This window comes from Heteronotia binoei, chromosome 2 (genome assembly GCF_032191835.1).
Source record: "Heteronotia binoei isolate CCM8104 ecotype False Entrance Well chromosome 2, APGP_CSIRO_Hbin_v1, whole genome shotgun sequence".
NCBI lineage: Eukaryota > Metazoa > Chordata > Lepidosauria > Squamata > Gekkonidae > Heteronotia > Heteronotia binoei.
Window position 1 is genome coordinate 29,079,144 of NC_083224.1, and position 15,999 is coordinate 29,095,142.

The 15,999-nt window shown below is 44.1% G+C and overlaps 1 protein-coding gene across 1 annotated transcript in view; it reads right to left on the reverse strand.

Moving 5' to 3' along the window:
• NPEPL1 (aminopeptidase like 1) overlaps positions 1-15,999 on the reverse strand; it is a 28,545-nt gene that overhangs the window by 9,935 nt on the left and 2,611 nt on the right. The window contains exons 2-7 of the mRNA XM_060230728.1: positions 11,151-11,336; positions 9,476-9,646; positions 8,614-8,703; positions 8,214-8,295; positions 4,772-4,914; positions 4,202-4,279 (exon numbers count right to left, since the gene is read on the reverse strand). Coding sequence (XP_060086711.1) covers positions 4,202-4,279; positions 4,772-4,914; positions 8,214-8,295; positions 8,614-8,703; positions 9,476-9,646; positions 11,151-11,336 — 750 coding nt within the window. The remainder of the gene's footprint in view (positions 1-4,201; positions 4,280-4,771; positions 4,915-8,213; positions 8,296-8,613; positions 8,704-9,475; positions 9,647-11,150; positions 11,337-15,999) is intronic.

A 15,999-nucleotide genomic window follows, 5' to 3' on the forward strand; every position in this document is an offset into this window, starting at 1 on the left:
TTGCTCCTTTTTCTGGGAAAACACTTAGAGGCAGCACGTACCTCCACACAGAGCCTGCACGCCTAGCTCCTGGCTTATTTGTAGGTCCTTTATTAGAAGAAGAGGAGGCTGGATTTATACCCTGCTCCTCATTACCAAAAGAACCCCATGGCACAGAGTGTTAAAGCTGCAGTACCGCAGTCCTAAGATCTGCTCACGACCTGGGTTCGATCCTGGCGGAAGCTGGGTTCAGGTAGCCGGCTCCAGGTTGACTTAGCCTTCCATCCTTCCGAGGTCGATAAAATGAGTACCCAGCTTGCTGGGGGGAAAGTGTAGATGACTGGGGAAGGCAATGGCAAATGACCCTGTAAAAAGTCTGCCGCGAAAATGTTGTGAAAGAAGAAGACATTGGATTTATATTCCGCTCTCCAGTCAAGAGTCTAAGAGCGGCTCACAATCTCCTTTATCTCCCTCCCCCACAACAGACACCCTGTGAGGTGGGTGGGGCTGAGAGGACTCTCACAGCAGCTGCCCTTTCAAGGACAGTCTCTGCCAGAGCTATGGCTGACCCAAGGCCATGCCAGCAGTTGCAAGTGGAGGAGTGGGGAATCAAACCTGGTTCTCCCAGATAAGAGTCCGCACACTTAACCACTACACCAAAATGGCTCTCACCCCAGAGTCGGACGCGACTGGTGCTTGCACAGGGGACTACTTTTTTTTTTAAATCAAACTAGCCCTGTGCTGCAGAATGGTAAAGCTGCAGTACTGCAGTCTGAGCTCTCTGCTTATGACCTGAGTTTGATCCGGGCAGAAGCTGGATTCTGATAGTCGGCTCAAAGTTGACTCAGCCTTCCATCCTTCCGAGGTCGGTAAAATGAGTACCCAGCTTGCTGGGGGGGGGGGGAGGGGGTGGAGTGTAGATGACTGGGGAAGGCAATGGCAAACCACCCCGTAAAAAGTCTGCCATGAAAACGCTGTGAAAGCAATGTCACCCCAGAGTCGGAAACGACTGGTGCTTGCACAGGGGGACCTTTCTTTTCCTTCCTCATTAGAGAGCTCTGCAGAAACTGCCCTTGAGAGGAACACGAGTATCAGAGCGGCTTGCAATCTCCTTTCCCTTCCCCTCCCCACAACAGGCACCCTATGAGGTAGGTGGGGGCTGAGGGAGTTCTGACAGAAACTGTTCTTGAGCAGAGCAGCTCTGAGAGAGTTATGACTGACCCAAGGTCACTCCAGCAGTTGCATGCAGAAGAGACTCAAACCCGGGTTGGCTCTCATTAGAGGCTGCCTTCAGACTACAGGAGTGGTAAACATGGCATGGGATGAGGGGGGTTGGGAAAGCAACCCCCCCCCCCTCAGTATTCCGACTTACTCTGCCGCGGTTATTTCAGGGAATTAGAGAGATTTCTCAATTGTCAGCAAAAGTTTGGGGAGCTGGTGTAATGCGGTGGAAAAGAGAAGGCTCGATTGTCATGAAGCTCATTAACAAGCCATGAAGCTCATTAATGAGCAAACTGTTCCCTTCTAGCCTCAAACTGCAATACTGAATTAATAATACTGGCCTACCATGTGGTGTTGGTGTAAGGATTATCATAACAAATCTCACGTGTAGGGCTTTGAGCACTGAAAGCACTCTATAAATTCCAGCCATGTATGTATTGACCAGCCATGCTCCGGAGGGCGGGCATATATTCTTGATCTTAGGGATGATGATAATAGCAATAATTGTAGTAGCAGTAGTAGCAATAATAATAATAATAATAATTTAGGTTTGTATTGAGATATTTTATAATTTTAAAATGTTGTTTTTAATTTTTCAAATGTTCTTATGTTTTCACATTTGCTGATCAGGCGGAAAAGCAGCATAACTATGAAATAATAAATAAATAGATAATCCTACATCAGACAGACACTATGAACCACATTTGCATCCCAGAATTCCCTGGAATTCTTTGGTAAACGCTTCAAACTAATGTTAAAATATAGGAACTGAGGTCGCCTGTCCAACCACATAGAACTTTGATCTTGCCTCATTTCTCCTCAAGTCCAATATTTTTCCAACTGTGCCAGTTCACACCTTCTTCAGGTGTGAGTGATCCATACTGTCACGCAAACAGCATCTCAACATCCCCTTTAGCAAAAGCAACAGACCTGACCCCTTCGGCAGCATTTAAAAAAAATAAAATAAAAACCAAAGCCACGTCTGCTTGACTGAAAATCTTGACATCTCTAGTTTACGGGAAAAAACGACTGAAAAGGTGAACTAGGGCTAGATTCACTTCATACTGCTGACAATAACTGGCATGAATCAAAATCAGGGAGAGAAAGTTATCTTACACCAATGCTGTACCAGCAGCAGTCCCATGCAATGTTAAAAACAGCACACTGCACCCAAGTGGAGGGGAGTGGGATTGCAATCGTGGGACATTTCACACACCTCATCCCTCGGAACGTTCACCCACATGTCTGAATATCCGAAGAGGGTCCCACACATGTGTGAGAACACACGCTTCTAGACGCAAACTTGCTCCCTCTACCCGTATCTTGAACATCTGTCTAGGTCTCACATGCACGTGGCATGGATAAAACAGGCAGACAGCCAATCAGCTGGCTTGAAACCTCTGAGCCTACTGGAGACAAAAACCAAAGGGCTCTTGGCCTGCGGCTTACAGACTGAGACCTTCACTGATCCAGACCACCAGGGCAAGCATTAGCCTGAGATACTCTTCAGATGCACAGGACTAGTGGCAGCAATCTGTGGCAACAGAATATTTATTTACATTATTTATAGTCCGCCTTTCTCACAGGGACGCAAGGCTGTTTACACAAAGTGAGGCAATACAATTAGCAAGACGGGACATTCAATAAACAATGAAATGGGATTTAGGTTGTAGAACCAACCAGACGAATAAAACAGGACTGGAGCAAAAGCTTTAAGTGTTATCATGGCACATTAAACAATGCAAAAATTACTCAAAAGCATTCAACCCACAGCAAATGATACTCGGTAGTAGTAGTAGCAGAAAAAGAAGATATTGAATTTATATCCCGCCCTCCACTCCGAATCTCAGAGCGGCTCACAATCTCCTTTATCTTCCTCCACCACAACTGACAACCTTTGAGGTGGGTGGGGCTGAGAGGATTCTCACAGCAGCTGCCCTTTCAAGGACAACCTCTGCCAGAGCTATGGCTGACCCAAGGCCATTCCAGCAGGTGCAAGTGGAGGAGAGGGGTATCATACCTGGTTCTCCCAGATAAATGGCTGTACACTTAGCCAATACACCAAACCGGCTCAGAACACAGTCCCCAAGTACAGAATTCAGTCCCCAATCATTTATCTAAGTAATTCCGTGAAGCCTTTTGTACAGTGCTAACCTATTGCCCGCATAGAAAAGCTCTCTTTAATAATTCAGTTTTGCACAGTTTGCGGAAAGGCAGGCGAGCAGGAGCCTGACCTCCTTAGGCAGGCCTTTTCCATAAGATTGGGGGCCACAACAGAGAAGGCACCTAACATCAATGCTCCCCAGAGCTACAGAGCTTTGATGCTCATGGATTCATCTGAAAGTGTTTTAGAGGTCATAGCATAGCTTAATGTGACATCTGAGAGGTGATAGCATGAAGAACATATTCTACAAATGGGAAAATCAAAGCATGGGACAAGCTCAGGAGAATCCAATCTGATCCCTACACTTAAGCAAGATAGGACAGATTCCTTTTTTTTTTGCTCCTACACACGGGATAGATAATCCTGAAAATATCCCTACCAGCAACAAATTCACTCCGCTGAGCTCTGATGTACTAGCACCCGCCTCACAAAACATCAAGGGCTGTTTCAACTGACAAGAACACATATGAAGTTGCCTTATAGCGAATTAGACCAGTAGTCCATTTAGGTCAGTATTGTCTACTCAGACTGGCAGCTGCTCTCTAGGATCTCAGATTATGGTCTTTCATGTCACACACTATCAGGTCCTTTTAACTGGAGATACCAGGGACTGAACCTGGGATCTTCTGCATGCAAAGCAGAGGCTCTTCCACAGAGCCACGGGCCCTCCCCAGGCTCTATCACTTCCTCTGATTCAGTCCATTTTCTGAGAATCCAAAAGGCAGGGGTACCATACACTAACAGAACAAACTGTATTAATTGCTAAATGGTCCAACAAATTCATAACCAGTTCATCAATCAAATCACGACCAGGCTTGAGATGTTAAACGTTCTTACTTGTTTCACGGTGGCTTTGAAGGCTCCCAAAATAGCAGCTGCTCCACCACAATCTCTTTTCATTCCAGGCATTGTTGTCTAGTCAAAACAAACAGAATCACAGGAAGAGATGCAGGTAACTTGCATGCCAAAAGGCCTAATTCTTATCTGAATCTAACCCTGGGATCAGATTTCCTAACATTTTCCCTTACGCTAAAATACTGCTGTGGTTTTTGTCTTAGCTCAGGTTTACAGAACCCAAAATGCAGCCATAGCCAGCTCCATTTTGGCTAACATTTGTATAAAATCCAGAATGGGATTTTATATCTTGCTATAATATCTAAGAATTAACACCTATGATAGGAAGAGGCAGGGCTTTTTTTTGAGCAGGAACGCAGAGGAACGCAGTTCCGGCTGGTTTGGCATCAAAGGGTGTGGCCTAATATGTGAATAAGTTCCTGCTGGGCTTTTTCTACCAAAAAAGCCCTGGGAAGAGGAATAACATGGATGTCGCTAGAGATCTTGCTCTCAGAACTGTGGCTACTTAGAATACAGCCTCATCTCCTGAAGTAACATCCTAGAGAAACCTACCTTCCCTTTAATGCTGAGTCCTCCGGTGTCATAGACAATGCCTTTCCCAACCCAGGCAATAGTCTGCGTGGCACCTTCTGGGGTATGACTGAGCACAGCTAGAGCTGGTGGGTGCACGGCTGCTTTGCCAACACCGTAGATACCTGGGAATGAAAGAAGAGACTGAGAACCCCGCTGCATTCGGAATAAATAGAGATTGCAAAATAGAAAAAGGCTTGGGATTGTTAATGAAGGATCTGGGAATCTCCACGCTGGAGAAGAGTTGCTGATGAGGTGATACAATTGCCACCTTCTGATACCTGAACGGATGCTACGTAGAGGATGCAGCAGATGTTTTCAAGTCATGTTGGAAGGGACTTGGACTATAGGTATAAATTGCAGCAAAGGAGGTTTCATCTGAATTTGAGGAAGAAATTCCTGACAGTGAAGTGCATTCAACTGTGGAACAGTATCCTTTGTGGATGGATCAAGATGAGTAGCCATGTTAATCTGTATGTAGCAGCAGAAAAGATCAAGATTCTGGCAGCACCTTAAAGACTAACAAAATTTGAGGCTGGCTAGGAGTTTTTGTTAGTCAGTGCTGACTTCTTCAGAAAGCTCATACCCTGCCACAAATTTTGTTAAGTCTTTAAGATGCTACTGGAGTCTCCTTGTGAGATGTTTTTTAAAAAAATTTAATTTAAGAACATAAGAGAAGCCATGTTGGATCAGGCCAATGGCCCATCCAGTCCAACACTCTGTGTCACACAGTGGCCAAAAAAAGGAGGTTCACAAGTGGGGCTAGAAGTCCTTCCACTTTCCCACCCCCAAGCACCAAGAATACAGAGCATCACTGCCCCAGACAGTTCCAATAATATGCTGTGGCTAATAGCCACTGATGGACCTCTGCTCCATATTTTTATCCAAACCCCTCCTGAAGCCACCACCACCTCCTTGTGGCAGTGAATTCCACATGTTAATCACCCTCTGGGTGAAGAAGTACTTCCTTTTATCTGTTCTAACCTGACTGCTCAGCAATTTCCTTGAATGCCCATGAATTCTTGTATTGTGAGAAAGGGAGAAAAGGACTTCTTTCTCTACCTTCTCCATCCCATGCATAATCTTGTAAACCTCTATCATGTCACCCCGCAGTCAACGTTTCTCCAAGCTAAAGAGCCCCAAGTATTTTAACCTTTCTTCATAGGGAAAGTGTTCCAAACCTTTAATCATTCTAGTCGCCCTTTTCTGAACTTTTTCCAATGCTATAATATCCTTTTTGAGGTGCAGTGACCAGAATTGTACACAGTATTCCAAATGAGACTGCACCATCGATTTATACAGGGGCATTATGATACTGGCTGATTTGTTTTCAATTCCCTTCCTAATAATTCCCAGCATGGCGTTGGCCTTTTTTATTGCAATCGCACACTGTCTTGACATTATCAGTGAGTCATCTACCATGATCCCAAGATCTCTCTCTTGGTCAGTCTCTGCCAGTTCACAACCCATCAACCTGCATTTGTAGCTGGGATTCTTGGCCCCAATGTGCATTACTTTGCACTTGGCCACATTGACCCTCATCTGCCACGTTGATGCCCACTCACCCAGCCTCAACAGATCCCTTTGGAGTGCCTCACAATCCAGTATATACTAAGTAAAACAGTGAGATGGTTTCTGATTGCTGATTGCTGTAAACATTTAAGTATTGGATAGCTAAAGAACCAATTATAACTGTAAATTATAACTATAGCTCCTGCATTGGCAGAGGGTTGGACTAGATGACCACAGTGGTCCCTTCCAATCTTGGGATTAAATAAATAAATAAATAAATAAATATTTGAACCTACCAGGAACTCTAATTTTTTATAGCTTTTTCTACCCCTCCTTTCCCTTGTGGCTGAAGACTGCTCATTATTTGAATTCTTATCTCTGTTTCGATTACTTAATATCCCAGTTTCCATCTGATTTCTAATATGCAGTAGAATGTAACAGCCCAAGAGAGCATCTTTATAAGGGAATAAGACTGCAGTCCACCACAATGATGACTGTAGGTACCATCTGTTTTCACTGCACTGTCTTTGCCATATAATCCTCTATAGTATATTTTTGCTTTAGCTTGTTTGCTATTCACATTGTTGTATAACCCTAGTCCAAGTGCATTGTTTATTGGTTGTTTTATGCTGTCTGACTGCATTGTTTTATATCCTGTAATCTGACCTGGTTAGCCTACACTAGCCCAATCTCATCAGATCACAGAAGTTAAGCAGAGTCAGCCTGGTTAGTACTTGGATGGGAGACCACAGATAAAGTCCAGGGTTGCTGTGTGGAGGCAGGTAATGGCAAACCACCTCTGTTTGTCTCGACAACCTTATAAGGTCACCATAAGTCAGCTGTGACTCAATGGCATTTTCCACCAATCCCTCTTGTGTTTCAGGAAGAATGGTGGATTATAAAGGACATAAATAAATATAAGCTTTGGTTCCATCTGAGACATCAGAAATGTTAGATGTTGGATTTTTCCAACTTCCAGATGAATTGAAAACTCCAGATGTATAAAATTATGCCACTTTTTAAAATTTGTTCTCAGAGAGACAACATATCACATCTGAAAGCTAGGCATATGGCTGCACCCCAACATCTGTATGAAATCACCACGTACTCAGAGAATTTCCTAAGGTCCCCCCTTCAGGGTCGAAACCAGGTGGAACTTCAGGAGCAGCTTGGGATAATGATAATATTGGATTTATATCTCACCCTTCACTCTGAATCTCAGAGTGGTTTACAATCTCCTTTACAACAGACACCCTGTGAGGTAGGTGGGGCTGAGGGAGCTCTCACAGAAGCTGCCCTTTCAAGGACAACTCCTACGAGAGCTATGGCTAACCCAAGGTCATTCCAGCAGCTGCAAGTGAAGGAGTGGGGAATAAAACCTGGTTCTCCCAGATAAGAGTCCGTGCACTTAATCACTACACTAAACTGGATGTTGTTTGTGATTGGATAAAAACTGCAGGGGAAACCCTGCTGGCCGTGGAAGAGCAAGGCCCTAAAAAGTTCTTTGGGTTTTGACTAGAACCGCACCCTCACTGTGTGTCTCTCTGTATTGTGAAATACATTTGTTTGAAAATTAAAAAAACGCCACATTTAAATCATTATTTTCTTTTAAAAATAAAGTTTTATATCATGGCTTTTTGGGAGGCAAGCCATGGGTCTTCTTTTCCACATTTTGCCTCACAACTACCTTGTGAGTTAGTTTAGGCAGAGAAGTGGAGGGCTAAGGTCATCCACCAAACTTTTCAACTGTGTAGGAATTTGAACCCAGCTCTCCTCAGAGACATTCCAGCCAGAACGCCACGCTGCCATTCTAAAGGATATTTAACTGCTCCAAACTCTTGGGAGGGTAAAAAAGAATCAGAACATTGACTAAACGGGGATGGGGGTCACTTTTTGGGGGGGACTGACTGACCTCCAAATCCTTTCTCCTTCAGCTCTGCATCGCGAAAAACGGTTGGAACGATCCCCAAGTCTTTTCCAACTTTTCTGATTTCCTTCAAGGAAGGGAGCAAGATAGAAACTAGAATGAAATGACAACATTTCTGCCCCTCTTTAAACTGTCAGATCATAAGACGATCCATCTACATGCTATTGTTTGCTCTGGCTGCTGGGGGCGGTCACAGGAAGTGGGGGATTCTTTCCAGCACCAGTTATCTGACTTCCTGTAACTGAGGCTTTCTGCAGTCAAGGCTGATGCTCTGCCATTGAGCCCTGCTGCTGAAATTCAAGGGCCACATTTCAGCATATTACTGTGCTGAGCCTGAATGCAGCCACTGGGACTCAAAGTACAAACATTCAAAAGTGTCACTGACCTCCAGGAAGCTGTCTGTGTTCATTTCATTGCAGGGGGTGTCGACGAGCCGAGCGGCCAATCGGACTCCTTCCGTAGCGCTTTCCAGACACTAGAAAGGCCGCAAGAAAAGAGTGTGGGCATGCCATTCAGCTGGCCTTGGGTTTGCCTGTTTGGATTTTTATGCTCTTATATGTGCATTCTAGGTTTTGGTTTTTAGACGTATTTTTATTACGTGTGCTTTTAATCTTGGTAGTTGCTTTGGTGGCCCCAATGAGGGCAGAGAGATGGGGTACAATTTTTTGTAAATAAATAACTCATATGCAGGGTTTTTTTGTAGCAGGTTTGCATATTTGGTTACTGAGAGATGTAGAAAACCAAGTTATTGTTCAGGTGGTCAAATATTTGGCAGCGGTTATAGTGCAGCATATTTAAAGAGCCATCTGCCTGATTTGTTTTACCTGATTGTGTATTCCTGCCCATGACAATGGTCAAAGGGACAGTCGTTGGATTGGATCAGATTGGATATATGTGTGTAGCAATATAAGACACTTCTGAGTCCCCAATGTGGGAGAAAGCAGAAAAAAAATCATTTGAATCAATTAAATGGTAAGAACTGTCTGCAAACTGAAAATGGACCAAAATATAACATTGCCAAAAGAAGAAAAAAATTAAAATGTGCCTAGAAAATATTTTAAATTCATCCCAATACAAAAACAGCCATTCACACCCAACTCAAATTACTTTGACAGTGCAATCCTAAGCACAGTTATGGCCTTCTAAGCCTACTGACTTCAGTGGGCTAGGGAAAGCATAACTCTGCTCAGAACTGCACCGTAAAGCACATATACCACAAGCAGATGGAGAAAGCTCCCTTTACTTACTTTAAGCGTTTCCACCTCCACTGGGCCATTGTTTTGGCCAACCAGGAAAAACTCCACAGTTACTGTTTTCTTCTCTGTACGTCTCGATGCACTGGAACGATGGGTGAACAGTGGGAACGCCCTCGCTATTGCACAAGCCGAGGCAAAGACTTCTGAGCGCTCACAGACCATCTGAAATAGCAGCAGAAAGCCAAGTGTATTAACAGGGGAGATGAATAAAGCTGCCTTTCTTAAGCTGCCAAATAAATAAATAAAGATTTGTCTGGGAGAGAGCTTTCTAACTCTAGGGCCTGTATGAAGCTAAAGATGAAGTCAACACAAACTGGGCCAAGATAGGTGTGGCAATCAACCTTAAAAACCCCACCTCTCCTCTGGGGCTCTGAACCAAATCTTGTGATTTAGGCCCCAAGAAAATCTAAGGATTGTCAGTCAAGTAGAGCCTACAGAACTCCACTGGATTTGGAGGGGAGGGGGGGAGTGACACAGCCTCAGTTTAAGATGACTGAAGAAACCTTTTTTCACTTTTGGACAGGGATTTCATGGCTCAGGAAAGGAGTGTCGGCTTTGCCAGGCTTTTTAGTTAAGGTTGAGCGGTTACCTTGGGGAAGAAAGCTTATTTTAGTGTGACAAATAAGCATCCTGTTAAGGCTATCTGGGTCTGTGTCAGTTCTGTGGTAAGGTGCCCTCTTTGAGAGAAAAGAGCAACTTTCAACCTGCTGAGGTAACCTTGTCCAGTAAAGCGGTGAAATCAAATCTCCCTCAGGCGTTATTTACTTGATTTGAGAGCCAGCTTTACCTTATAATCTAAGTTTAGTCCACTGACACCTTTAAGAAGTTTAATTCTGGGGATAAGCTTTCATGTGCACACACCCTTCTTCAGATACATACACATGAAAGCTTACACCCAGAATTCAACTTGATTGGCCTTAAAGGTGCCACTGGACTCAGACTGTGCTATCCTGCTTAGATCAACACAGCCACCCATCTGAACCTGCCTTACATATCTAAGTTATCCACACGTCATATTTACCTTATTAAAAATACTTTATTTTCTGTTAAATAAACCTTCGTTGTTCATCTTCATCTGTGTCTTGTACGTCAACTCTAAAATCTAAGAAGCAGTGGTCTCTATTTGCCTCATATGTAAGTACCATCTTAGTCTAGCAGTCTGCAAATAAGAGACCTTTAAGAAGCACGTCTACATTTTTATTTGATTGTGGGTAGTTGGGGCATAAAGAATTTACTGGAGAGGCCAGGGGGGAGGGAGGGACTGGATGTTCTTCAGTCCAGAAGGCAGGTGCCTCAGAACCTTCCCCACCCCCTCATCCCACCTGAATCTGGCCTATACTGAGTTAGTCCCTTGGTCTATCAAGGTCAGTAGTGTCTATTCTGACTGGCAGGGGCTTGCCAGGATCTCAAGTGGAGCCCCTCACAAAACCTGCTACCTGGTTCTTTTGCCTGGAGATGCCAGGGACTGAACCTGAGTCCTTCTGCATGCCAAGCAAAACCTCTTCCATTGAGCCAGGGTCCCTCTGCTGAGGTTTCAACAATAGCTGGAAGTTAGTTTCTAAACTTGGATATACAGATGAGCTGGCTTTCTCTTTGTTCCAGAAATTAACCCCAGAGCACTTTGGCAAGCACCAAACCCAATGAAGTCCATTTATGTTGTTCTTACCAGAATGCATCTGTTCACCCCTCCTGGGAGACAGTTTCGAATGAGCCGGGTGAGAAACTGGGCAGCCGATGGGCTGTTATGTCTGCTGACCCGTGAAGGCAAAGCTGCCACAGTGGCGTAGTTCAGGTAGAGGGGGCAGCTGTCGGTCGGGTTGGGGTTCAGGGTGCTCAATGCAGCCTGCCATGTCTGTGAACAGAGAAGAGAGCAAAAGGGGGAAAACAACAGAAATTCAGCACTTTGGGGTGCTTCTAGGCATGGCGTTGTTGTTGTTACCTGGCAGTTTGGGAACTGCAGCAATACCATTCCTTCCTGCACTACTTGGATCCTAAGAGAAACCTTGGACCAGAAGGGTAGAGGCCTATTCCTGAAAAAGCTGCAATCATGCTAGCATGGAAAGATACTGCAAGGTATGCATATCCCACAAATTTTCTGGTTCCTCACAGTTCCCAGAATTGCAGGAAGAAGCCGTGCTGCTATGGTTCCCTTTACATTGGAGAACATAAAGTTTTTATACCCCACTTTTCTCTACCTTAAGGAGTCTCAAAGCAGCTTGTAATCTCCTTCCCTTCCTCTTCCCACTTAGAAGAAGAAGAAGATGAAGAAGATATTGGATTTATATCCCGCCCTCCACTCCGAAGAGTCTCAGAGCGGCTCACAATCTCCTTTACCTTCCTCCCCCACAACAGACACCCTGTGAGGTGGGTGGGGCTGGAGAGGGCTCTCACAGCAGCTGCCCTTTCAAGGACAACCTCTGCCAGAGCTACGGCTGACCCAAGGCCATTCCAGCAGGTGCAAGTGGAGGAGTGGGGAATCAAACCCGGTTCTCCCAGATAAGAGTCCGCACACTTAACCACTACACCAAACTGGCTCTGCCATTTCACAAAGTGCACTGAAAATGGATTGAAAGAGCATTAAAGGCACCTTGTGAGGTAGGTGGTCCTGAGAGAGTTCTGAGAGAATGGTGACTGGCCCAAGGTCACCCAGCAGGCTTCACGTGGAGGAGCGGGGAATTGAACCTGCTTCTCCAGATTACAGTCTGCTGCTCTTAACCATTATATGACACTTGCTCTCCTAACAGCAGTATGCTTTAGCTACACCCCTATGATGCTTTAGATCAGGGGGGTCCAAACTTGCTTATCATAAGATCCACACAGAATAAATATCAGATGTTTGAGAGTCACAAGACAAGGAAGAAAGGAAGGAAGATGGAGAGAGGTGGAAAGAAAGCAACTTTAATTTAATTTTTTAATTTATATCCCACCCTATCCTGCAAGCGGGCTTAGGGCAGCTTATGACAGTAAAACAACAGAGTTAAAATAATATCACAAATGCATTATCCAAGCCACCGGCTGACTTGACTTGGAGAACTGATTTAAAGATATGCCTTCTCCAAGCTGGCTGATGGGGTGGTTGGGGCTTTGCGAACCACACAATATGTGTGAAACATCCACATGTGGCTCCCGAGCCACAATTTGGTCATCTCTGCTTTAGATATATCCCCAAGAATGGGTCAAAAGATCACCATTTATCAAAGGGGGACTCCCCCACTGTACACATAACCACTCGGCAAGCTGTAATGCCATGCAGGGAACAGAATTTTACCACTCCTGATCAATAACTCGAGCAGCACAATTTGGAGTGCCAGAGCAGCACAATTCAGCAACACACGAACCCACAGGAAAGCTCTCTGTGTGTTACATACCATCAAGTCCCTTCCAACTCATGATGACCCTATGAATTAATGACCTCCAACACATCCTATCATTAACAGCCTTGCTCAGGTCTTTCAAAGCGAAAGCCTTGGCTTCCTTTATGGAGTCAATCCATCTCCCAATGGGTCTTCCTCCTTTCCTATTGCTTTCAACATCTGCTGGCATTATTGTCTTTTCCAGTGAGTCTAGTTTTCTCAAGGGCTGAGTTACCACTCAGCAGGGGTGGAATTCTAGCAGGAGCTCCTGTGCATATTAGGCCATACACCCCTGATGTAGCCAATTCTCCAAGAGCTTACAAAAAAGAGCCTTGTAAGCTCCTGGAGGACTGCAAGCAAAGCAAATTTTATTCTTATATCCCGCCCTCCCCCGCCAAAGGCGGGCCCAGGGTGGCTCACAGACACGGCAAGCATGATTTGGTTAAAATAGATAAACAATAATTTAAATAGTACAATTACATAAGTTAATTAAAATTTAAAAATATAAAAATATAAGAGTAGAAGATTATAAAATATAAAGTATAAAAATAGATAGAGATAGGTGCTATACTTCTACATCAGGGGTGTGTGGCCTAATATGCAAAGGAGCTCCTGCTAGAATTCTACCCCTGCCACTCAGTAAATGGTCAGTCATCTGAATGGTCAGTAAAGGGTAATCTGAATTCATCCAGCGTAAAGACCAGGTGTTTGCAAACATATACTGCAATACACATTAAGCTGTAATGAGCTTTCACACACTCTAAGTAAAGCACTTCCAAAGTATTTTATGTTTGCAATTGGATTTTTGCCATTTTCACAAAGTGCACTGAAAATGGATTGAAAGAGCATTAATTGAACATGTACAAAAGCATGAGTTACATCAGCTAAACTAGAGATCTTCTGCAGGTAAAACAGCTGCTCTATAAACAGCTCAGATTAGCCTGATCTTGCAGACTAAACATGGTCAGCAACTGATTTGTTCTTGGACGGGAGGCCACCAAGAAAGTCCAGGGTTGCTATGCAGAGGCGACAATGGCAAACTGCCTATGAAGTCTCTTGCCTTGAAAACATTACATGCTCATCAGAAGTCAACCATGACTTGACTGTGTTTGGAGGGGGGGGGAGGAGATCATTCAACCACAGCCCCTCCCCATGAGAAGCACCTTACAAAGCGTTTGGCTTGGTTGTGGTTCCCTTTTGAGCAGAATCAAGTGGAACGCCCGTGTTTGTTTTGCTACAATGTGAGAAATGACTGCTGGAATGGACTTGCACCGTAACGGAAGAAGAGCTGGATTTATACCCTGCCCTTCACTACCTGAAGGTGTCTAAGAGCGGCTCACAATCACCTTCTCTTTCTCTCCCCACAACAGGCACCCTGAGAGATATTTGGGGCTGAGAGAGTTCTGAGAGAACTGTGATTGGCCCAAGTCACTGAGCTGGCTGCATATGAAGAAGTGGGGAATCAAACCTGGTTCTCCATATTAAGAGTCTGCTGCTCTTAACCACTACACCATGCTGTCTTTCTAAGGACAGCAGCAGCAATGTAGTGCTACAGAAACCCAACTGGCACAATCATTCCATCTCCTCAGTTGAGTGGCTGTACAGAATTTCTGCCACTTGAGAAGCTGTGACATTAAAAAAGAGCCTAATGTTCCACAGGTACTGCTTAACTATGAGGAAATGTGGTCACTAATCAGCTGCACTAATGTCCTGGCCTCCCCCCATGTCCTATAAAATGAGCAAATTGTGTATGATATTAAATCCAGTCACAAAATGGACCCCCTCTTTTTGTGCCAAAGCCATTTCCATTCTAATAGCTTCAGCAGTGATGCGCTGTAATATATTACTGTAAGGCAGCTGAGGGACCACTGGGGGTGGGTGGAAACAGCTCCCTTTTCACAAGGCTGCAGCTGCAAAGAATCTGTCAGGTTCTTTGCAACTGCAAAGAACCTGACAGATTGTTCGTTCATGTTACCAGAACCAACCCCCACCCCACTCCCTTACCCATAGTGACTCTATAGGTATCAACTGACTGAGCAGTCATATCAACTTAGTCAAAGGTAAAGTTAAAATGTTAGATATTTCTGAAACATGGCATGATTTCATTACATATCTGAATCAGAAAGGTTTCCAGTATCTATCCAAACCCTTCCTCAAATTATGGAAAAGGAATGAAACATAAAGTATACAAATAAATATTATTAACATTGTGCCTTCAATGACTTCCTTTCATAGCGAAATCTTGTAAGGTAAAATGAAAATTGTGTTAAATATTAAGCCCTCTGTCAATAATTGGATTCAACATTGTCTATTTTGTATTTTATGTGTTTTTTTTGTAATCTTGCTTCTATATTTGTAAATTAGAAGGGGTTCCTCTTTTTTTGCCTGTTTGTCTTGAGCAGTGGTTGCTTTTCTTCTGTTTTTTTGTTTGCTTGAAAAACTAGTAACATTATTTTTAAAAATCTCAGCATTCTGCTTTTACCATCACCTTTAAAAATCTAATTTCAATCCTAATTTCTACTATATTATTAATGTTGACGTTATGCTTCCCCTCACACAAGAAAAAAAAGTAGTAGTAGTAATAGTAATAGACAGGAATCTTGTGGCATCTGTCGTGTTTTTATTTCTATAACACCTTTCTCCCCAACAGGGACCAAAAACAGCTTAGATCAGGGGTGTTAAACATGCAGTCCAGGGGCTGAATCATGCCCTCGGAGGGCTCCTATCAGGCCCCTGAGCAACTGGCTGTCATCTGCTTCCTTCTCCCTCTTTCTTGCTTTCTTCTGCATAACAGCTTGCTTTGCAAGGCTTGCTCAATTGCACAGGAGCCACAGAGCAAAACCTCTATTTTCTCCATTGGCTGAGGAAGAAAGTGTGTGTGTGTGTGTGTGTGGAGGCAGAGCTTGTTTTTCCAGGCTCTCTCAATTGCACAGCAGAGCTACTGAGCCAAGCCTCTCTTCCTTCTATTGGCTGAGGCTCCTCCGCACCCCCCAAGGAAGGAAAGAGCCAGAGCTTCCTTTGCCCAGTTCCCTGGATTCCATGGGAGAAATACAAGGAAAGCGCCTTTAAGACCAACAAGTGCTAACATTTTAAGCACGTTTTAAGTTTTTTAAAATATATATCTAATTGTGTTTGTGTCCTTTATAAAGTTTATATCTCTGC